The sequence below is a fragment of the Anopheles funestus genome, chromosome X, assembly GCF_943734845.2.
Source record: "Anopheles funestus chromosome X, idAnoFuneDA-416_04, whole genome shotgun sequence".
In the NCBI taxonomy this organism is placed as follows: Eukaryota; Metazoa; Arthropoda; class Insecta; order Diptera; family Culicidae; genus Anopheles; species Anopheles funestus.
The window spans coordinates 9,372,615-9,391,497 of NC_064597.1; the positions used below are offsets into that span (position 1 = coordinate 9,372,615).

At 40.9% G+C, this 18,883-nt stretch overlaps 2 protein-coding genes across 5 annotated transcripts in view; one reads left to right on the top strand and one right to left on the bottom strand.

The window, feature by feature from the left end:
* Positions 1–18,883, bottom strand: part of LOC125766506 (uncharacterized) — a 33,869-nt gene that overhangs the window by 12,579 nt on the left and 2,407 nt on the right. For 2 of the 4 annotated variants that reach the window (XM_049432559.1, XM_049432545.1), the window contains exons 3-9: positions 4,072–4,499; positions 2,403–3,935; positions 2,042–2,138; positions 1,057–1,966; positions 697–994; positions 443–612; positions 84–194 (exon numbers count right to left, since the gene is read on the bottom strand). In XM_049432559.1, the coding sequence (XP_049288516.1) occupies positions 84–194; positions 443–612; positions 697–994; positions 1,057–1,966; positions 2,042–2,138; positions 2,403–2,858 (2,042 nt within the window). In that variant the 5' untranslated portion in view covers positions 2,859–3,935; positions 4,072–4,499. Of the gene's footprint in view, positions 1–83; positions 195–442; positions 613–696; positions 995–1,056; positions 2,139–2,402; positions 3,936–4,071; positions 4,500–18,883 lie in introns of all 4 variants that reach the window. The other 2 variants (XM_049432537.1, XM_049432552.1) reach the window with 2 other exon arrangements.
* Positions 1–18,883, top strand: part of LOC125766898 (thymosin beta) — an 83,092-nt gene that overhangs the window by 11,556 nt on the left and 52,653 nt on the right. The window lies entirely within an intron of this gene.

Sequence of the window (18,883 nt, forward strand, 5' to 3'; positions counted from 1 at the left end):
GTTTTGACTGTATGTATAGTCCGTAGGCGTATCGTTTACTAGTAACAGTGGAGTGATTGTTAGCCGTGGTAGTGTATTCTTACTGTTGCTTTCCACCTGTCACTCGTACGTTTCCCCGCACGGGTGTACTACTAGATGATGATGAGACACCCTCATAAACACCGGACGGCATATCACCACGGTAGATCGATACGCTGCAAGGTCGTCGAAACAAACACACAGGGAGGAAAGAAAAGATCAACTCAGCACCAAAAAAAAATCCGAAAGTGAAGTAGATAGTACAAGACAAGATCGACAGAACCAAACATCGTACGATCAGTACGAACGACGCCTAGTCAACCTCAGTTTCGTGACGGATAAGAGAATAGTGAGACGTATGCGAACATTATACTTCGACACTACCTGGTGTACTTTGAAACCGTGCCAAAATCGTACCGCTTACCTGTAAGGAATGTCACTCAGATTGCTTTGGCTATGAGAATGTGGCACTTTAGAACAATCCTTCACGCCCGATATCGCCAGTTCGTGCGCTGATCCGGACAGGCTGCGATCACTACCGCGTCGCTTGGACAGACTGTTGACGTTGCCCGATCCTGCTGGTCCGGCGGAGGGCTGATGAGATGACAGAGGCGTACATCAGTTAGCTTAACGTCCCCAAAACAAAAAAAACCCTCCCTCCAAGAATTAGTCACCTACCTGCGTAAGCATCGATGGATTCGGTGCGGTCGAGGTTGAACCCTTCTTCTTCGCTCCACCACCAAAGCCAAAGAAACGCTTCTTGAGCGATGGCTGTATCGCGTTCACCATCAAGCTCTTGTAGTGTTCCGAGCGCACGAACCGTGGATAGCAATCCTTCTTCAACAGCAGCGTGTAGATGTGTTCGGCTGCTGCATCGAACGCAAATCGGGACGGATTTTTCAAACCTTGCTGTACCTTCTCCATCGTTTTACCGTCGATGTTGATCTCACAGGGTGCGCCAGGCTCCAGGAACTCTCTGTAGGTGAAGTGAAAACTTTAGACCAAACCCCTTCAGATACCGTGCGATCCGTCACTTACTCGTAGATTTCCTTCACCTTGCGTGAAATCTGCGAATGCGAGGAGCGCCGTAGATCGTTCACCGCCATCCAGAAGCGTATGTTTTCGTGCGAGTACTCCTTCTTGAGATAGTGCGTAAACTCCTGCAGCCCTGTCGGATCCGAGACGACCTCCTCGATGGAGATGCCCCAACGCTTGACGCGCTTCTCCGTCGGTATCTCGACGACCGGGTTGTTCAGCTGCCAGAAGCTTACGTCCTCCGTCACCCACGGGTTCGACGGTAACGGTGGCTGCATCATTGGATCGTACTCGCTGAACGTTTCGTAGTACACGACCAGACTTTCGCACGCCTGCGACATCTTCACCCGGTTGCGGCCGAGCGATGCCTTGAGGATGTCGACCTCGCGCTGCCAGTCTTCAACCGTACGCTTGCGGGGTTTACCCTGCCGATCACGCGACGGTATCGGACATGGTTCGAGCGGTGTGAACTGCCCGGGTGGTGGTCGATGTACACGCCAGTACGCCCGTTCCTGCGAATCACCCACGATCTTGTCGCCTTTTTTGCGATCCTTCGCCAACCGTACCTGCTCCTCCGCCTGCATCAGTATGAAGTCCCACTTGCCCTTCAGGTTCTTGTGCAGGCTGGCGAGCGCTTCGGTTTCATAGTCCTCCAGCCCGTGACGTTGCTTGTTGCGCAACGACCGCTTGGCCAGATAGATCGCGTACTCGATCTGATCGGGTGCCTTCTGCTGCCAGGGCCAGTAGTATGGCGTTTGGAAGCGATACAGTGAGGAGTCATCCTTCACCATCAGCGTCTTCGAGTCGGACACGGGAAAGAAGTAACCATGCTGGCACAGCTGGTTACTAATGTTCAGTGCCTCGGACTCTTCGATGCTTAGTCGCTCCATCAACCATTCTATCAAATCGTATCCTAGAGGTGGATAGTACATACGGGATATAAAAATAAGTTCCAATGTTTGCCCAACTCTATATACACAAAACTTACCCATGAAAGCAGATGGAATAGACGTCAAGAATAGTTTCTGGCTGCGTACGGGTACGCCGTTCTCTGAGTCTTGCATCTCCCGGACTAATGATTCCATCTGTCAGAGAGAGAGAGAGAGATAGAGAAAGAGAGAAGGAGAAAGAGAGATAGAGAGATAGAGAGAAAGTGAGAGAGAGAAAGAGAGAGAGAGAGAAAGAGAAATAGAGAGAGTGTGAGAGAGAGAAAGAGAGAGAGAGAGATGAAAAAAGAAAGAGAGAGAGAAAGAGAGAGAGATTGAGAGAGAGATTGAGAGAGAGAGAGAGAGAGAGAGAGAGAGAGAGCGTTAAAAGGTGAACCGAAACGAATTGAATTTTTAACTCACCTTATCGAATGCCATCGGACGTGATAGGCGCTCGATAGGAGGCGCTGGCTGCGAGACATTCGTTGAAGCCAAACTGGAAGGAGTTGCCACCGCGGAACTGTTCGACCCACCGGCGACCGATTGTAGCTGGCCGGCTGAAGCGAGCAGTGCCGTCGGTACGGCAATGCTCGTGAACTGGGTGGCACCAGCACCGCCACCACTACTGCTCGGCGGCGTTACCGTCGCCATCGTAGTCGTCGACGTAGTTGTGGACAACTGCTGGAGCAGCACCACGGAGCGCTGCTGGTGCCCGGCTACCTCACCCGCTAGATGAAACGCCGCCGGTGGTGTCTGTGGATGTGCTCTGTGGTGTAGCTGTAGTAGCGCCGCTGTGGTAGTTTTACTACCGCTACCGGTTGCTACTATGCCACCTTCACGCTCCGGCGATAGTACTACATCGGGAGGATCCATGGCCATCGTGTTCACGTCGACGTCGGTTTTTTTTATCTGGGCGGGCACCTTGCGTCAATCGTCAAGATCGGTTCGGTATCGACGACCACGACTGGCAGCTGTCAGCAACTGGCTCAACTTACTGCTCTGCAGCCGTCGCAGGTCGTCGCTGCTGTGTAGTCGTTATTATCGGTAGTGATTGTTTCGGGTCTTAAGAATTGGATAGTACTGATGTTGTTGGTGTTGCGTGGTAGGTGTTATTGATTATATCTGCTCTATTGGTTCTGTTTTCAAGGTTTTCACGCCAGATGCCTGGAGTTCTGAACAATGCTACTGACGTGCTTAGTCTCAAATCGGCACAATTATTTAACTAGTTACGGTGGATGTCCTTACAGACAGACAGTGAGAAAGAGAGCCAACGATAGCACAAGTAGTAGTAGGCCCGATAGCGTAAGTGCGTCAAAGGTAGTTGAAGGTATTGGTAACGGAGAATTTTCTGGAGAGATATTGTTTGTGGTGAAGTTTATGCTGTGACTGCGTACGGGCTGGATCACGCAGTCATAGTAGGTTATTTTTACTGGAGTTTACTTAGTGCTGAACAGTGTAGCAAACCAGACACTCTACCAACGACTTGGAGATACTATGGATGTACTGGTTCAGCGATATCCTTGGGCTGAATCTTCCTCTCCACCACGTATCACCACAACTGCTGCTCGAGTGCCCTTTGTGGCGGTAGGGGAAAAGTTGTACAGGAGTAATACCCGTTCGGTTTTATGTGGATATGGTTTTGGAATACTTCCAGACGGTGACGTTTTCTAGGTGTGTATATGTGTGTGTGTGTTTTTGTTGTATCTGTCACCGGCTCTGCTTTCTTGCTGGGTTGTGAATGCGTCTGCGATAGTCGTCTTCGGTTTTGCTGCTGTGATTATTATTATTATTTTTTTTTTACTGGAGTTCGGTCACCCGTGTGGTTAGTGTGCGTATTTTACTACATTTGCTTTCACTCCCACTCGAGAACGAGATTTTACACCTTTAGCGTTGTTCACTGACGGCCCGGTTCCATTCCTAGCCAAACTCCATTGTTTTGTGCGTTAGTTGAAAACTCTGTTTTGTGTGTGTGTGTGGTAACGAATCGGATGATAAATTAGTCATACCCCTTTCGGCTTTATGTGTGTGTGTGTGTAATAGTAGTAGTAATTATTCATCCATATTTACCGGATCCATATCCGGTGCTACTTACCATGAAAGTTTGAAGAAGAACGTCAAACGAATGACATCCACCGTACGCCAATCGCACTGATGTACTGCAGCAAATAGTTGGTGTAGTATGTTAGTGGGGGCCACCGTTGCTGTGCGTGATGGACAGCTGCACCGGACTGTATATTTGTACCGACAATACGGTGGCTATTGCTGCATCCAGTCAACGCAAACCGTACGTCGCCCGTATCACGGTTACTCGCAACGGAACGGCCGTTGCTGCCGCTTCTTCCCTCGCTGCTGCTGCTGCTGCTACTGTTGTCCTTAGTATGCGCTTGCTTCTTCGATCGCTCGAAGAAATCGGTACGAGACGGAAGCTGGGGGGGCTGCGACCGGGAGAACAGAAAGAGATCTGCAGTTGACGGTTCGAGCCCCTGGCCCATCTCGATGTCACCCCCTCATGTATCTAGGCTTGTGTATTAGACAGATGCCAAAAACGGGGAAGTGTTCACGATGTTCAGGAAGCAAACGTAGCGGATGTAACGAAACGGAAGTAAAAGATTAAAAAATAGTATTAGTAAATTGCGTACCAGCATTGTAGGGTGCTAGGGTTAGTATTTTACATGAGTTTGTTTCATTATTTTCCACCCGGAAATGCCTGAACTAAACCCCTTTAATAACGTCTAAAGTTCAGATGGATTTTTAAAAAGATTAACCTATCAAAGGACGTCACTTGGCCATAAGTGTTGATAGCTCTAGGTCCGATTCCAAACGCCAGTCCATGGCATATCTAACAGCCATATCAACAGATTAAATAAATAAATCACAAGCCACGCTTAAACTAAGGCAGCCAAAACTAACACTGCACACTGACAAAAGCAAATGTAACGACGCTGGTGGTAAAACCTCATTATGCTGGTTTCAATCAAAAGCAAATGGCATATAGGAAGTTGAGCGTAAACTGAATTGATATATTTAAATTTAATTATTTCTCCAGTAAAAACCGCATGTAACAAATAATAATCATTTGACTAAAATTAATATTTACCGATGGAGGCGCCTAGTACTTTATTAAAGTATGAATTAAGTAGTAAGTAATCAAAATGTAAACTCGCTGGACGGACCTAGCCATTTTGATCAGTTTTTACTTAATTCATACGTTACAATTCCGTACCAGGCGCCTTCAGCGAGCTTACAACATATTGACAATTTATTATTTAATTTGTATTTTTACCATATACTAGGCGCCTCCAGCAAGTTTAACCATGTACCAGGCGCCTCCAGCAAGTTCACATTTTGATCAATTATTGCTTAATTCTTTAATTAATTCAAAGTATTAAGTATGATTTTAATTTAAAGTATGATTTAATTAATAACTGAACAAAATCTTGTACACCAGCTGGAGGCGCCTAGTACTTGGTTAACGTGTGGATTAAGTATTAGTTGATCAAAATCTTGTAACTTCTAAGGAGGCGCCTAGTTGTTGCTTAAAGTATGGATTAAGTAATAACTGATCAAAATCTTATTAACTCTCTGGAGGCGCCCAGTACTTGGTTAAAATATGAATTAAGTAATAACTGATCAAAATCTTGTAACTTCTAAGGAGGCGCCTAATACTTGGTTAAAGTATGGATTAAGTATTAATTGATCAAAATCTTGAAATTTCTAAGGAGGCGCCTAATACTTGGTTAAAGTATGGATTAAGTATTAATTGATCAAAATCTTGTAACTTCTAAGGAGCCGCCTAGTTCTTCATTAAAGTATGAATTAAGTAATAACTGATCAAAATATTGTATGCTCATAAAAGTATGAATTAAGCATTAACTTATCAAAGCCGTATACCGTACAAAAATAAGTTTAAGAATCATGATATAATTTTCAACATGTTTTGTTTCTATAGATAGCTATGAATCAAGTATGGGTAGTGGAGTATAACATAACAAAACAAAATTATTTCATTTTGGTTCTCACTTGGTGTGTTACTGCTCTAAGCAAAAGTTCACTACCGCATACTATCGCGTAAATCAAGTCAAACTACTCGAACGGGATCGACCATTGCAGTAGCCTTAGAAAATTACTTTCACTTAGCTACGTCAGATTTTATCCACCCCATCATCATCTTTCGATGAACGATGGCAAAATCCCCTAAAAGAAGTAACACCATCAGAAAGATTGTTTGCAATGTAAATAATTATTTCTCGCAACGGATAACTTCCGCCCAAACAATCCATCAATGCATTCTGTCATAAAATTTGCACTCATCTTACTTACACCTCTCGATTGGCCGCCATCACTCAAGAAATGGAACGAAAAATTAAACCTAAAAAAAGTACACTGGTGACGAAAATTTGTTGTGTTTCTTATTTTTTTAATGCTCCAATTGTATTTTTGGTTGAAAAATATGCAACAAAAGCATTAGCATGATCAAATCACAAGCATCGAATGAATTTTGGGAGAAGAAACGTATTAGGGGAAACGATAGATTTAAGCGATTAAATTCTATACTTAGCATCTGCATGTGATGAAGCTGATCGCGCCATAAATGTTTGCAGCAAAACCCATTCGATACGCTTTTTTATGTCATTTGCTTTCGCGAATATAGAAAGCAATGCAGATCTTACCACTGAATGGGTGCCATTTTAGGTTTTGTTTCGGGAATTAAATGGTTTTTATGTGTATACATAACAACGTGATGAGAGAAATATTTGTGCGAAGATCTTTCTTTTGTGTTTTGTAGTTCTTAAGCTTGATCTAAAGGTAAATCATTATTAAGAGTTTATTTTAATGCTTAAAGGTCTAAGCAACATCAATTAAAAAAAGAAATAATAATAAAATATAGTGATAATTTTCAAATTTCTGTAAGAACATTGTTTAAAGAATTGAAACTAATATATAGCAAACACTTAATATAATATAAGCGAAGCCTTAACGTATATCCTTTTCTTGAACCTTTTTTTCTCCATTAGTTTTACCTCTATATCAAGTGAAAATCTGGTGCAATTTCTTCCCTATCCAACTTCTATTCGTAAGAAAAGCACCCTATAGAATGGCCACCATCTTGTCTGCATGGTTACCGAAGCTATCCATCGTCCAGCAGACGCGTTTTGTATGCCAACGTACAGCCAAACAAAATTGTTTCTTCGTAAAATATTCATGTTTCCATTACCCCACGGGCACTGGTGTAAGCATGGATTTCTTTTTTTTTGTTTTTTTTTTGCGCCAACTTCCATACTTTCCTGAGCAAGAGTGAGAGAGCCGGGGCGTATCGGATCGGATAAAGCGAACGAAGCGAACCAAACAACACGCGAGGATGGTAAAAACGAAAAGGGAACAGATTACAAACCTCCCCCCGCTGGAACCGAAAACTATGTGACACTAGCGTACGTTTAATCGTTCAAGGCAGCGATAATAAATCGTAAGCTGCAGCAGTGAACGGCGATGATATGGCGGGAACCTGGAAAAAAGGGCAAAAAAAGGAATGGTTTGCTTTCTGAGATTTTCTCTTTCTCTCTCTCTCTCTCTCTCTACCAAAATCTATTCTTTTTTTCAATTGCGGCAAGCTGTTCCTATGTAAACAACCTGTATCCTTCTATGTAACGAGCTCTACGAATTATACTTCAAGAAATTGAACATTTTACAAATTCTCAGAATGGAGGACTCAGAACCTCTAGAATAGCTACGCCTTTACGTTACAGGGAGGATATGGAAGCTTTCACTATGGCAGATTATGTTACTGTTTCACAACTGATGACTTTGATTGGTTACAAAACTGTACGATTTAATATTAATAGAAAAATAAAAAATATATCTAAATAATTGTTTTATAAATGTTTAAAGATAAAAAAAAGATCTCTTTAACAATCTTTTACGGGATCGACAAAAATAAACATTATAAAATCCTTACATTGCCATCATTTCTACTACATAAGCCCGTCGAGGATATTTCAAGATTCGATTCAAATATAGCAGACGCATCAAGCAGACTTCTTAGTCCGAATACTTCAACAGTAATCTCTCCATCAAGCGCAAGTGTTCGGAGGCATTGTGTAAACGGGTCGATTTATAACGAAACAAACAGAGCGCGAAAACATTATAATAATGTTAGTGTTCTTTCAACAACAAATGTTTCCCATTCAAAACATTAAATATTCAACATGAAAGTTAATACATAATTTATTTGCATCAAATAATTATCCTCATAAAAAAGCAATAAAAAATTATTCAACGAAGCAAATATTTTCATTCCAATTGGGTCGTTTATACGAATGAAATATTTCATATTGCTTTTCGATACTAATGACCATTCTCCCCCACCCCCATCTTTTGTTTTCTTTTTTTCACAAATTATATTCAATTACAAAACGCTTGTGCCCATAATAATGAATAATTAGTTCATCCCACGCCTTTTTTGCTAATAAATGGTGTACAATTAAAATATTTCATTGCAAAAGTTACATGTGTACGATTTGTTGAAAATTAAATTCATTAAAAAAAATATCGAACCATTAATTAATTGTGCAGCAGCAAAAAAACAAAGTGGGCAGTAACAAGTAACATAATATCCTCTTTATTTTATAAAAAAAAATTACTCCCATAATTATACCGCGAGCTGCCATTGCTTGAAGTCCAACAATGCAATTTAAATACAAAACCCGTGGCTTGCTGTGCTATCGGAGCATATATGAGCATGATGTGTGTTGAAATGAGACATTGTTTTATTAATTTACATTCAATGACAGAGCATATGTCCATCATTGAATGCGCCCACCCTTTTTTTGTTTTGTTACCTAATGGTGTCACTTAAATTGATAGCCGGAAATGTTTTTATGAAGTTGTTGTTCAAAACTGCTTTTTCCCCGTAATACCACAACAACCAAATAACGATTTTATCAACTATATAATTAAACCACATCATTGAGAATCATAACTGGGTACCATTGTCATCAAAGGGTACAATCAAAAACAATCAAAAGCTATTGAAAGTGCCTAGCAATCGCATATTATGCATTTGTAGCCAGGCTGTAGAGTCTGTAGAAAATATATGGTTTTATACTAACATCAAAGTATATTATATTATTATTTTACTTGAATATACCTATTTTTTCTAATCTTAATAAAATTAAAATTGATTAATTTTTAATTAGTTAAAAAAAATAAAAAAATAAAAAAACAATAAAAATAAAAAAAATATTTATCAATCGATGGAGGCGCCCAGTTGCTATCCTAATGGAGGCGCCTAGTGTTTGTTCCGATGGAGGCGCCTATTGTTTGTTCTGATGGAGGTGCCTAGTATTTTTCAAAGTGAAGCTATGTAAGGCAATTATCGAAACATGTAATTGAACTTGATGCGACAGTTAGAAAACTAAGCGACGGTTAGAAAATATCAATGTACAAGGTTTGATTTTTCACTTGGTTCATTTTGTTTTCGCCTAATATTACAATGATTAGTATTATCGATATCGATTTGATCTTTTCAACCATATAATTTCAAGGCTAATTGATGAAACATTATCCTGGCAATTGTTTGATGTCATCTGATATGGTTCATTAGGGGCAATAGAAAGCAGCGTAATAATGAGCATAATATGTGGAGAGAAAAACACTTTTCTACGCTTCATCATTTAGAGCCATAACACTCAACTTGCTGGGAACTACCGGAATAATCTCGTGCAGTAAACAATCAATGTTTTCAAACATTTCTCGCAAAACATTCCCAGTGCTTCCAAGAAGGAAGCAGTCAATGCTATAACATCGGATATCTAAATACAATAAGAGCAAAGATCGAACCGTGCATTATTGTGCAGCAAAATCAAACTAGCGTAAACTGCAGTTCATACTGAATGTCAACCAGCAACAAGTCCGGTAGCCCCCCTCCCCTCTCCCCTCTTTCAAGGGGGAGGAGCAGCGGGGAGGCGAATATATGCATCCAATCGCATGCCAGCAAAAGCATGAAGGTCACTGCAGCTTCGGATAAAATTATGAACAATAAACATTTGCGATTGTGAGAGAGAAAAAAAATCCCGTACACAAACCTCGCTTCCCTAACCCATCCAGCTGGAAAAAAACAAACAAAATCATCAAAACAGTGCGCTACGAACTAAGCGCAAAACTCCGCACAAAAAAAAACCCCCCGACACGATACTGAATCGATAACGATGATGCATCGAGAAGTTTCACTAACGAGCTTCACTAACTCCGGTAACGATGAACGACACCTACACACAATGGTGGAAACATTCAGCATCCACGAAACCCAGATCCCGGGAGGTTTACGGCGATGGGGGGAAGAGGGGAGGGGGAGGGCGTTCCAGTCGAGTAGGAGCGGCAGCAGCACAGGCAGACAGGACCGAAAAAACAGTACTGACTGGCTGGTGGTGAACTAATGGCAAAGTGGCAAAGGAAACTAACTGAGAGGGTAGGGTTGGGAGCGGAAAGGGAAGAGGGCGGGTCGGGAAGGACAGAGAGGAAAGCTTCCCGATAGGCAGGAGACTTCACGCATACCCGGAGTCAATCGAACCGTATGCAAAATCTATGAATAATCGACCATAGGCGCCATATCTAACCCACCCCTTTCCCCTTCCCTCTCTTCACCCTCCCTCCTCCGGAATCAATCGTATTGCAGGAGGAGCACTGAAGCGCGCTTTTTATCCGAGTAAAGTCTCCCCCGCGCATACACCGCGATATCGTGACCACCGGCAGTACCATTCGTTGCGCCCTAATTGCATATACCCTTCCGGTTGAACAATACTCAACCGTGGGATCGTAAACAGTGATCTTAAAAATGATTTTAGGCCACGTCTGGAGCACCTTCTTCCGGCTTAATGTTTCCTGTACACTTGTTATGTTTTTTTTGTTTTTTTTAAGCAAAAATCTTCGTAAACAAATTTCCGAGGATTGATTCCGATTAGTTGGTGTGCCGTGCCCTGCGCACTCTGCTTCATCAATAATTGATCCTTCGTATTTGTGAACGAGAGGTAGTAGGGACAGTCATAGGACAATTGGGCACTCGTTTCGTGTATAGTGGCAATTAAAAGTGATTGCATTTCCAGAAAACCTAACTATTTCCAGATGTGGAGATAAAGAAAGCGACTTCATCTCAATAAATATTCGGAATTGGGAGCGAGTACCAGGATTTCTGGTAGAGTTATTGTAGATTAAGCAAGTCTTCCAGAAGTGTAAAATAATTTTAAGAACTTACTATTGTTTAACATCTAGATCTAGTAAACTTCAAGATTTGCCACTTAACGCTTAAGTTACTTCAAGGAATTTTGAAGAAATTAGATTAATGTGGGTTGAAGGTACTTCCAGGTATTCTGAAGATTTTAGACATGTTCAGAATCTCTCAAATTTTACCCGTAACTATTTACCAAAGTCCAAGAAATTAACATTCCACAGAGTAAGGCACATCTGTCATAATTATGTCTCACTGAAACCAAGATCTTTCACCCGATATGTTAACGAAAGCCCAAGAACATCCAGACCGCTGAATTGATAGAAGTAATAGTGGTCAGCTGAATGTACCTTGCAACGGGGTTAGGTACCAGAGACAGCCATCGGACAATTGGGCACTCGTTTCGGGTATAGTGGCAATTAAAAGTGATTGCATTTCCAGAAATCCTAACTATTTCCAGATGTGGAGATAAAGAAAATAACTTCATCTCAATAAATATTCTGTGTAGGGAGCAAGTACCAGAATTCTGGTAGAGTTATCATAGATTAAGCAAGTCTTCCAGAAGTGTAAAATAATTTTAAGAACTTACTATTATTTAAGATCTAGATCTAGTAAACTTCAAGATTTGCCACTTAACGCTTCAGTTACTTCAAGGAATTTTGAAGAAATTAGATTAATGTGGTTTGAAGGTACTTCCAGGTATTCTGAAGATTTTAGACATGTTGACGATCTCACAGAATTTACCCGTAACTATTTACCAAAGTCCAGGAAATTAACACTGCACAGAGTAAGGCACATCTGTCATAATTATGTGTCACTGTAACAAAGATCTTTCACCCGATATGTTAACGAAAACTCAAGAACATCCAGACCGCTGAATTGCTAGAAGTAATTGTGGTCAGCTGAATGCACCTTGCAACAGGGGTTAGTATTTGCAATGCCTACTTTTAATTGATCCCATTCCATGCCGGAACACAGCAACATCTTGAAGTGTATGCCTTCCACGTCCAAAGTGGCTGGTAAATGGTGTACGATGGCAATCCTTTTGCCATTCGCCAAACACTTCCTGCACACATACACACTTTCCTGCATTCAGGGTGCTCATTTCCTGCGGATAGCTCGTGCCGGAGCATTCGATGGCAAACCGGTGCAGAACCAATATTCGCAACGGTATCGTTCTAATAGCACAAGGTCCCCTAAAGCCTAAGACTACCGGCAGAGTGCAAAGTGCTTGCCTACCGTGCACCGTAACGGTTTCGCACCGGGCATCGGGCATCGGGGATAAAACAATTAATGCAGCAAAAACGGAATACAAACAAACCATGCCAGGTGCAAGGTGTGTGGGGGGGGGGGGGGGTTTGCCAGCGCAAATGATGGATGCAGAAATGTCGCATGTAAAGCAATTTCCGGCGCCTCGTCTTCCGGATGCAGTGTTGCCAGCCGATATCAAATACCTTCGTCGCCCTTTCTCCCCCTCCGACACGATGATGATGGCGGAAGACGATCAGAGCCACCGTTCCCGGATCCCGTCCAGAGTGTGTGCAAGTGTTTGTATGTGTGTCGCAAGCATTTAGATCTCTGCCCACAAAGCTCTCTACGGACCATTAAGATATCACATCAAGCGCACCCTCGTCACCATCGCCATCGCTTGCGCTCAACGAATCGGACACTGATTTAATATTGATTCACGAGAATCCGGACGAAATGGATGCGGAAAAACAAAACACACGCGACGGTGTGGACACAGTGGATCACCTTTCTCCCGATCGGTATCGGCTGGAGGGGGGGTGGAACCGTGAACTGCAGTTCGATTGGTGTGCTGATTTGCGATGCCGGACATTCGTGTCGTCCTCCCTGGGATGGTGCTGTCGCGATATCTTCCTTGTGCGTGCCTGAACACCATTAGAAAACGTTGCGTCTCGTACCGACGCGCCTTCGGTTGGTACACACGCCATCAGCAACCCCCCCCCCCCCCCCCTCTCCAATGATATTTTCCCCCTCCCGGTTTTCCTAAACGTCCGTTAAAACGTGATACCCACGGCGACATTAGCGTTCAGTGCATTGTTGCTGGTACCATTGATGCCGGTACCCACCAGATGGTTGGTGTGCAGGGTTGGAGGAAAGTTTACTCAGTTGCATTCTCTATTTGCGTTCTACAAGTGGTTCCGATTTCATGTGAATCCATTAGCAGGCAGGCAGCAGTATGTCCTTTCCTCTCTGCTTACCTGATTGGACGATTGGATTGTTTTTTTTGTTCAACTGTTTTCTTTCTTCTCTTCCATTTCACACCCTTAAATACTGCATATTTATTTCCTTCAATGACAAGTAATGAGCAATCAATCTTGTACCAATTGATTGCGTATGCCTTGGAAGAGATCTCAAGATATTCCCCTCATATCATATAGCTAATGAGCAGCATGTGAGCTGGTATTGACGAAGGTAATTAATTTTAATGTGTCTACAAAATGAACCTTTACAAAAAAAAGGGAGATACTCTTTTCTTTCTGATTAATCAATCATTCACAATACATCAATGAAATTGAAATCTCAATCTCTTCATGATGCTTCTCAAGGATTTCTAGAACATTCGAGCTTTTCTTCAGCATTCGTACAGGTGTGCTCAGAACTAACTCCAAGAAAACCCTCAGGATATTCACCTCCAAGCATAAGCCATTATTCTTGGTGCGAGTTAATACCCATGTTTGAAGTTCTCGAATACCTTGAGGTCTTAGTGTCTATAAACCCAATGTAGTGGAGTTCCAAGGGAAGAGCCAGGAAACAGAATTCCCATTGAAGATCCTCACAGATAAAATCTTCTTGTAGGGTAGGAATAGATATTGGAAAACCTGGAGATCGCAGGTTAGAATTCCTGGTCAAACCTGGAGATATATTTATAGAACCAGAGAATTCCTTAAAACAAGTCTCTAAAAACAGTTAAGTTTAGCAGATTTACAATCCGAATTCAGTGTTGTAAAGCTGACAGCTATCCCTGCTCGCCGCTAATAATTTTAGACAACCCATCACCCAAAACCTTTCAATCAGATTTCAATAAAATTCCCCCACACACGAGACAGCAATATCAATGAAGACAAATTCAATTCTGCTTCCGAAATATGTAAAAGCACCCAAAAAACCAATTATCAATTCTACCATCCAGCTGTCACTGTCACACGTCAATACGGTTCCCCCCAAAAAAAAAAAAGAATCATATCACCGTTACTGAGCAATCGATGTAAGAAGATTGCACCTCGTGCACATGAGTTGCAACTCATAAAATCCTGCTTAATTGAGTGACATTGATCATGAAAATGCAAAATACCAACGCAAGTTTTGCGCGGGCTTTGCGCATCGCTGTCGGATCGAATTTCCGATTTAAAATCGCATGTCCAAAAATGTGTCCAAAACGAAACCAAAAAAAAAACAGACATTCCAATGTGAATCCGTCAATGTGAAAATTGGATTGGAAAACTTCCCAACATGTGGTAAAACCCAACAAAAAAAATACAAAAAAAATCTACCTATCAACCAGCATATTTTTGGCTCTTTCTTGTCACCCCTTCTCCCCTCTTCGTCGCCCGTGGAATACAAAAAAAAAACTATCTCCTATCAATCCATTAATGCTATCTGTTGCACACGGCAATGGATCCGGATCCATCATTCGCACTAAAACTAATTGTCCGACACTGCCTGATGGAGGCGACACTGGAAACTCATTGCATTTTTGTCCTATTTATATCCCTCATCCAATTGGGTGCCGTGTGTGAGTGTTTTTTTTTTTTGCACGGTACGCCTTTTACACTTCCATTAGGACTGTTGAAGGTCCCGGATCGTCGATCAAGTCACTTATCGCTCATCGAATCAGATATGGGAGAAAGAAGAGCGGAAAAACCAAAACAGACCCAATAGTGTACGGAGAGAAGAAGTATTAAAAAAAACCATGGTAACGAGCTGATGATGTGAGCATCACTGACAATCCCTGTGCTACCACTAACGTACTGGATAACCTCTTCTGCCCAAGCGCTAATGTGGCGGGGAACCTGAATGCAGCGGCTAAAAATATATGCCGCCAATATCGGCGAGCGAACAAAACAAACAAAATCAGCGTGGCCATGAGTTGTTGGAGCGAGATCGAATCTTAAGAATTAGCTGCATCTGGGAAGTGCGCTGGGAGTGCGTGATGTTGATTGAGAAGGACTCCATGTTTGTCATCATTGTTCCGCATATCAGCCTGTTTATCAACCTGCTGCTGGGAATGCTTGTTATGGAGTGCAACAATTGCAGGCAGCTCCTCGGGGCGCGGAGGGAGGGTAGAGGAGAGGGAGAGGGAGAGATATCCTTGGCACACGGGTAAAGTTTGTGTTTGTTGCTTTTTTCCGGTGATTTATATCAATCCGAAGCAGATGACAATATGGGGAAGGTTTTTGTTTGCCTTCGTCATTATTTTGTTTATGCTTTCTTTGCACCCCAACCCCCCTCCCCTTCCCTCCCCTTCCCCCGTTATCTCGCTAGGATAATGCAGATACGCCGTAATAAACGCTTCACCCGAGGGGGTTAAATGGAAGCATCTGGGAGACAACTCACCCACCAAAGGAATCACAAAGCAACTGGAATATGTGTTTTTCAATTATTTTTTTTTGCTGTTGTGTGTGTATCTACACACAGATCACATTAATTATGTATTAGTAGCGTCAGTTAACTTGTTTAACAACCCTCCCCCTTCCACCCTCCAACTCCCTCCTCGCCATGATTTGAGACAAAAGCAGCGAAAGGCCGTACATTGAGCTGGAGATTATTGTGCATGAAACCATCTATCTAATAAAAAGTGTGACCGCGAGATGATCCAGAGAAAACTTTCCTTCCAACAAGGTGCAAAACCCGTTTGACCTTTGGAATTTAACTCAAAAAAAAAACACATTTCAATTGTAACCTCTTGCAACCGACCTTTTGCGAAAGTCTTTGCTAATTAGCATTGAAATCCATGTTTCAAGTGCATATGTCATTCAGTGTTACGGAATGGTAATGTTTTCATCGCATTGTTTTCACATCTGCATCTCGATGTGAGAATGTTTAAACAAACATGAAAACAAAGATTTATAATTAACTGCGCACGGTAGCGCACAAACTAATGATTATGCGATGTATAAATGAAATATTTTTTTTTATATATTGCATCGTATTGTTTATTTCATGTCGGTACTTCTAACACAGAGTTCTAGGCTATAAATACAAAATAAGACCTAATGAAGTTAAAGTTTGAAGGTGGTATATGTGATAAACGGCGGCTGTTCCACATGGCAGGACCAGGTTCAAATCCCATCCGGACCGTTCAAGGACTGACTCTCCGGCTACGTGGTAAAAATAATTCTAGTAAGCCAGAAATGGCCACCGTGACATTAGAGGACATTAAAGCCAAAAAGAGAGAGCGAGAGAGAAGTAAAGGCTTAGAAGCGACCAAAAGAGCCTCTGCAAGGCCTTTCAACAAGGTTTATACAGGCGTCCCCCGAGTTTCGACTGTATTTGGGACCCGAAAAAGAGCCCGAAACAAGGCGTAAGTCGAAATCATCGTAAATCGAGAATACATCGTTTATAACCATACGTAGAAGAGTCGATAGCTTTATTCAAATATTCTAGTGGAAAAAGCAATCTAGAAATCGTTTATAATAGTATATTAATTAATCTTTTCAATATCTGTTCAATATTTTCTTAAAATATAGATGATAGATAAAGTATAAGTTTATTCCAGTCATTTAATTTTTATATTGACCATGATTTTTTAACGGTTGTCGATGAAAATTTAAACAAAACTGTGAAATATCAACTGTCAACTGTCAAGAGCAAAATCGTCGTATTTCGAAGGGGGGCGTAACTCGTATTCTGATTTTAATCAGCCAAAAGAAATTTCACAACAACTAAGGTTAAAACTATAATCGACTCTTAGCTTAGGAAAACTTTTTAAAGCTACTTTTTCGAATAGCGTAAGTGTACCAATTATGGACCAAGTTTGTACAGCGTTTTCACAAGAACGACGATTGTGGCAAAACTTCTTAACTAAAATTTATAAACAAGAGTACAATCGATAGACACACGTGTTTTACGTATTTTCCTTTATAAGTTTTTTAGTTTGAACATTTAAATAAAAAGTTATAGTCATTTTCGTAAACCTCTTCGATGCACCAATTGTTGTGCTATTTTTAATTGCGATAAAGGTTAAGGAATTTCGCATCGTTGCATTATCAAAAAAGATATGGTTTTAGCTAAAGTGAGCCATAAACTAGTTTTTAAAATCATTTGAAATCATGGTTGAAACATGGTTTATGTTTTAGATAATCGTTAAGATATTGCAGATTTTTTAACAGCATAACTAAAAATCGTGATTTTTCGAAAAAAAGCTTATAAAATTAATGAAACTTCTGGGAAAATAAGAAAATCGGTAAAGTTATGGGAAGAATTTTTTTGGGAACTGTAAATTACCCTGTTGTTTCCATATTATCCATTTTTCCGACGATAGCACAACAATTGGTACACTTACCCTTAATACAAAAAAAAATTGTTAAAAGCAAATCAATTGTTTTTAATCAATTTAATTGCTATTACGTATGATCGATACCGTTCGGTACAATAATCATCTGATTGATGTCTAACTTTGTGAACTGCCAAAGACACAAACGGGTTCTGCAAAAAACCGGGAAAGCAATTTTAATAATCACTCACCGGAATCGCATCCCTTTGATCTGTGGCTTGATGGCCCGCAGGAAGTTTGTACCTGGTCGTGGTAGCATGTAAATGTTCTATTTTAGCACGTGTCGCAACACTTTCCGCACATGCTATTCTTCAGCTGCGTGCAATCAGCTAAATTGATTTTCATGCAAAACAATCGCAATTATTGTTTTGGAAATGACAGAGCTCTACTGGCACCGGTTACGGGCGCATACTAAAAATCCATTAAAACAATTAAATTTTTGGTTGAATTTATTATTATTTTTGAATTTATTGTTTTAATTTAATTTAATAATATTTTTAAAAAATATATTATTGTACTTTTTTTATTTTTAAGAAAATACTTCTAACCCTTATCCTTATCTAACCCAAAATTAAAATCAATTTTAACCCTAGAATTACCATGCGTTTTAAGCGTTTTTCATTCGTGGTTAATTTTTAAGCAATTTCGAAGGGTTGATGAATATTTTATTGTTTATTGGAGATCGTACTATATATTATGTATGTAAAACCCGTGTTTCATGATTTGTTAGCCCCAAAAAATAATCTGATGAAAATGAAGCGTTCCAGTCAAAATGACTGCTCCGGTAGTTCTAGTGTTAATATCTCCCACGAAGGATCAAAAGTGAAACACAAAATACTGATGTGAAAATAGTGAATAGCGACCCAAGATACTAAGGCGACTAATATTTTTTTGTACTAAGTATATCTTTTTATTATTTCTTGGACATTAAATGACAAGAAAAATGTAAACATGAGAAAGATACACGATCACTGTTGAATTGCATTTAACATTTATTTATCAAAATTTGACGTAAAATCTGGGAAGCCATTTTGAAGTGCGAATGTCTATTCAATAATTTCAGTTATTATTGAGTAGTTATTAGAGTTAACAAGGAACGATTTTGCGTGGTAAGAAATAGTTTTTACTCACCTATTACATAGTTAATTAATTAAATTAAATAAC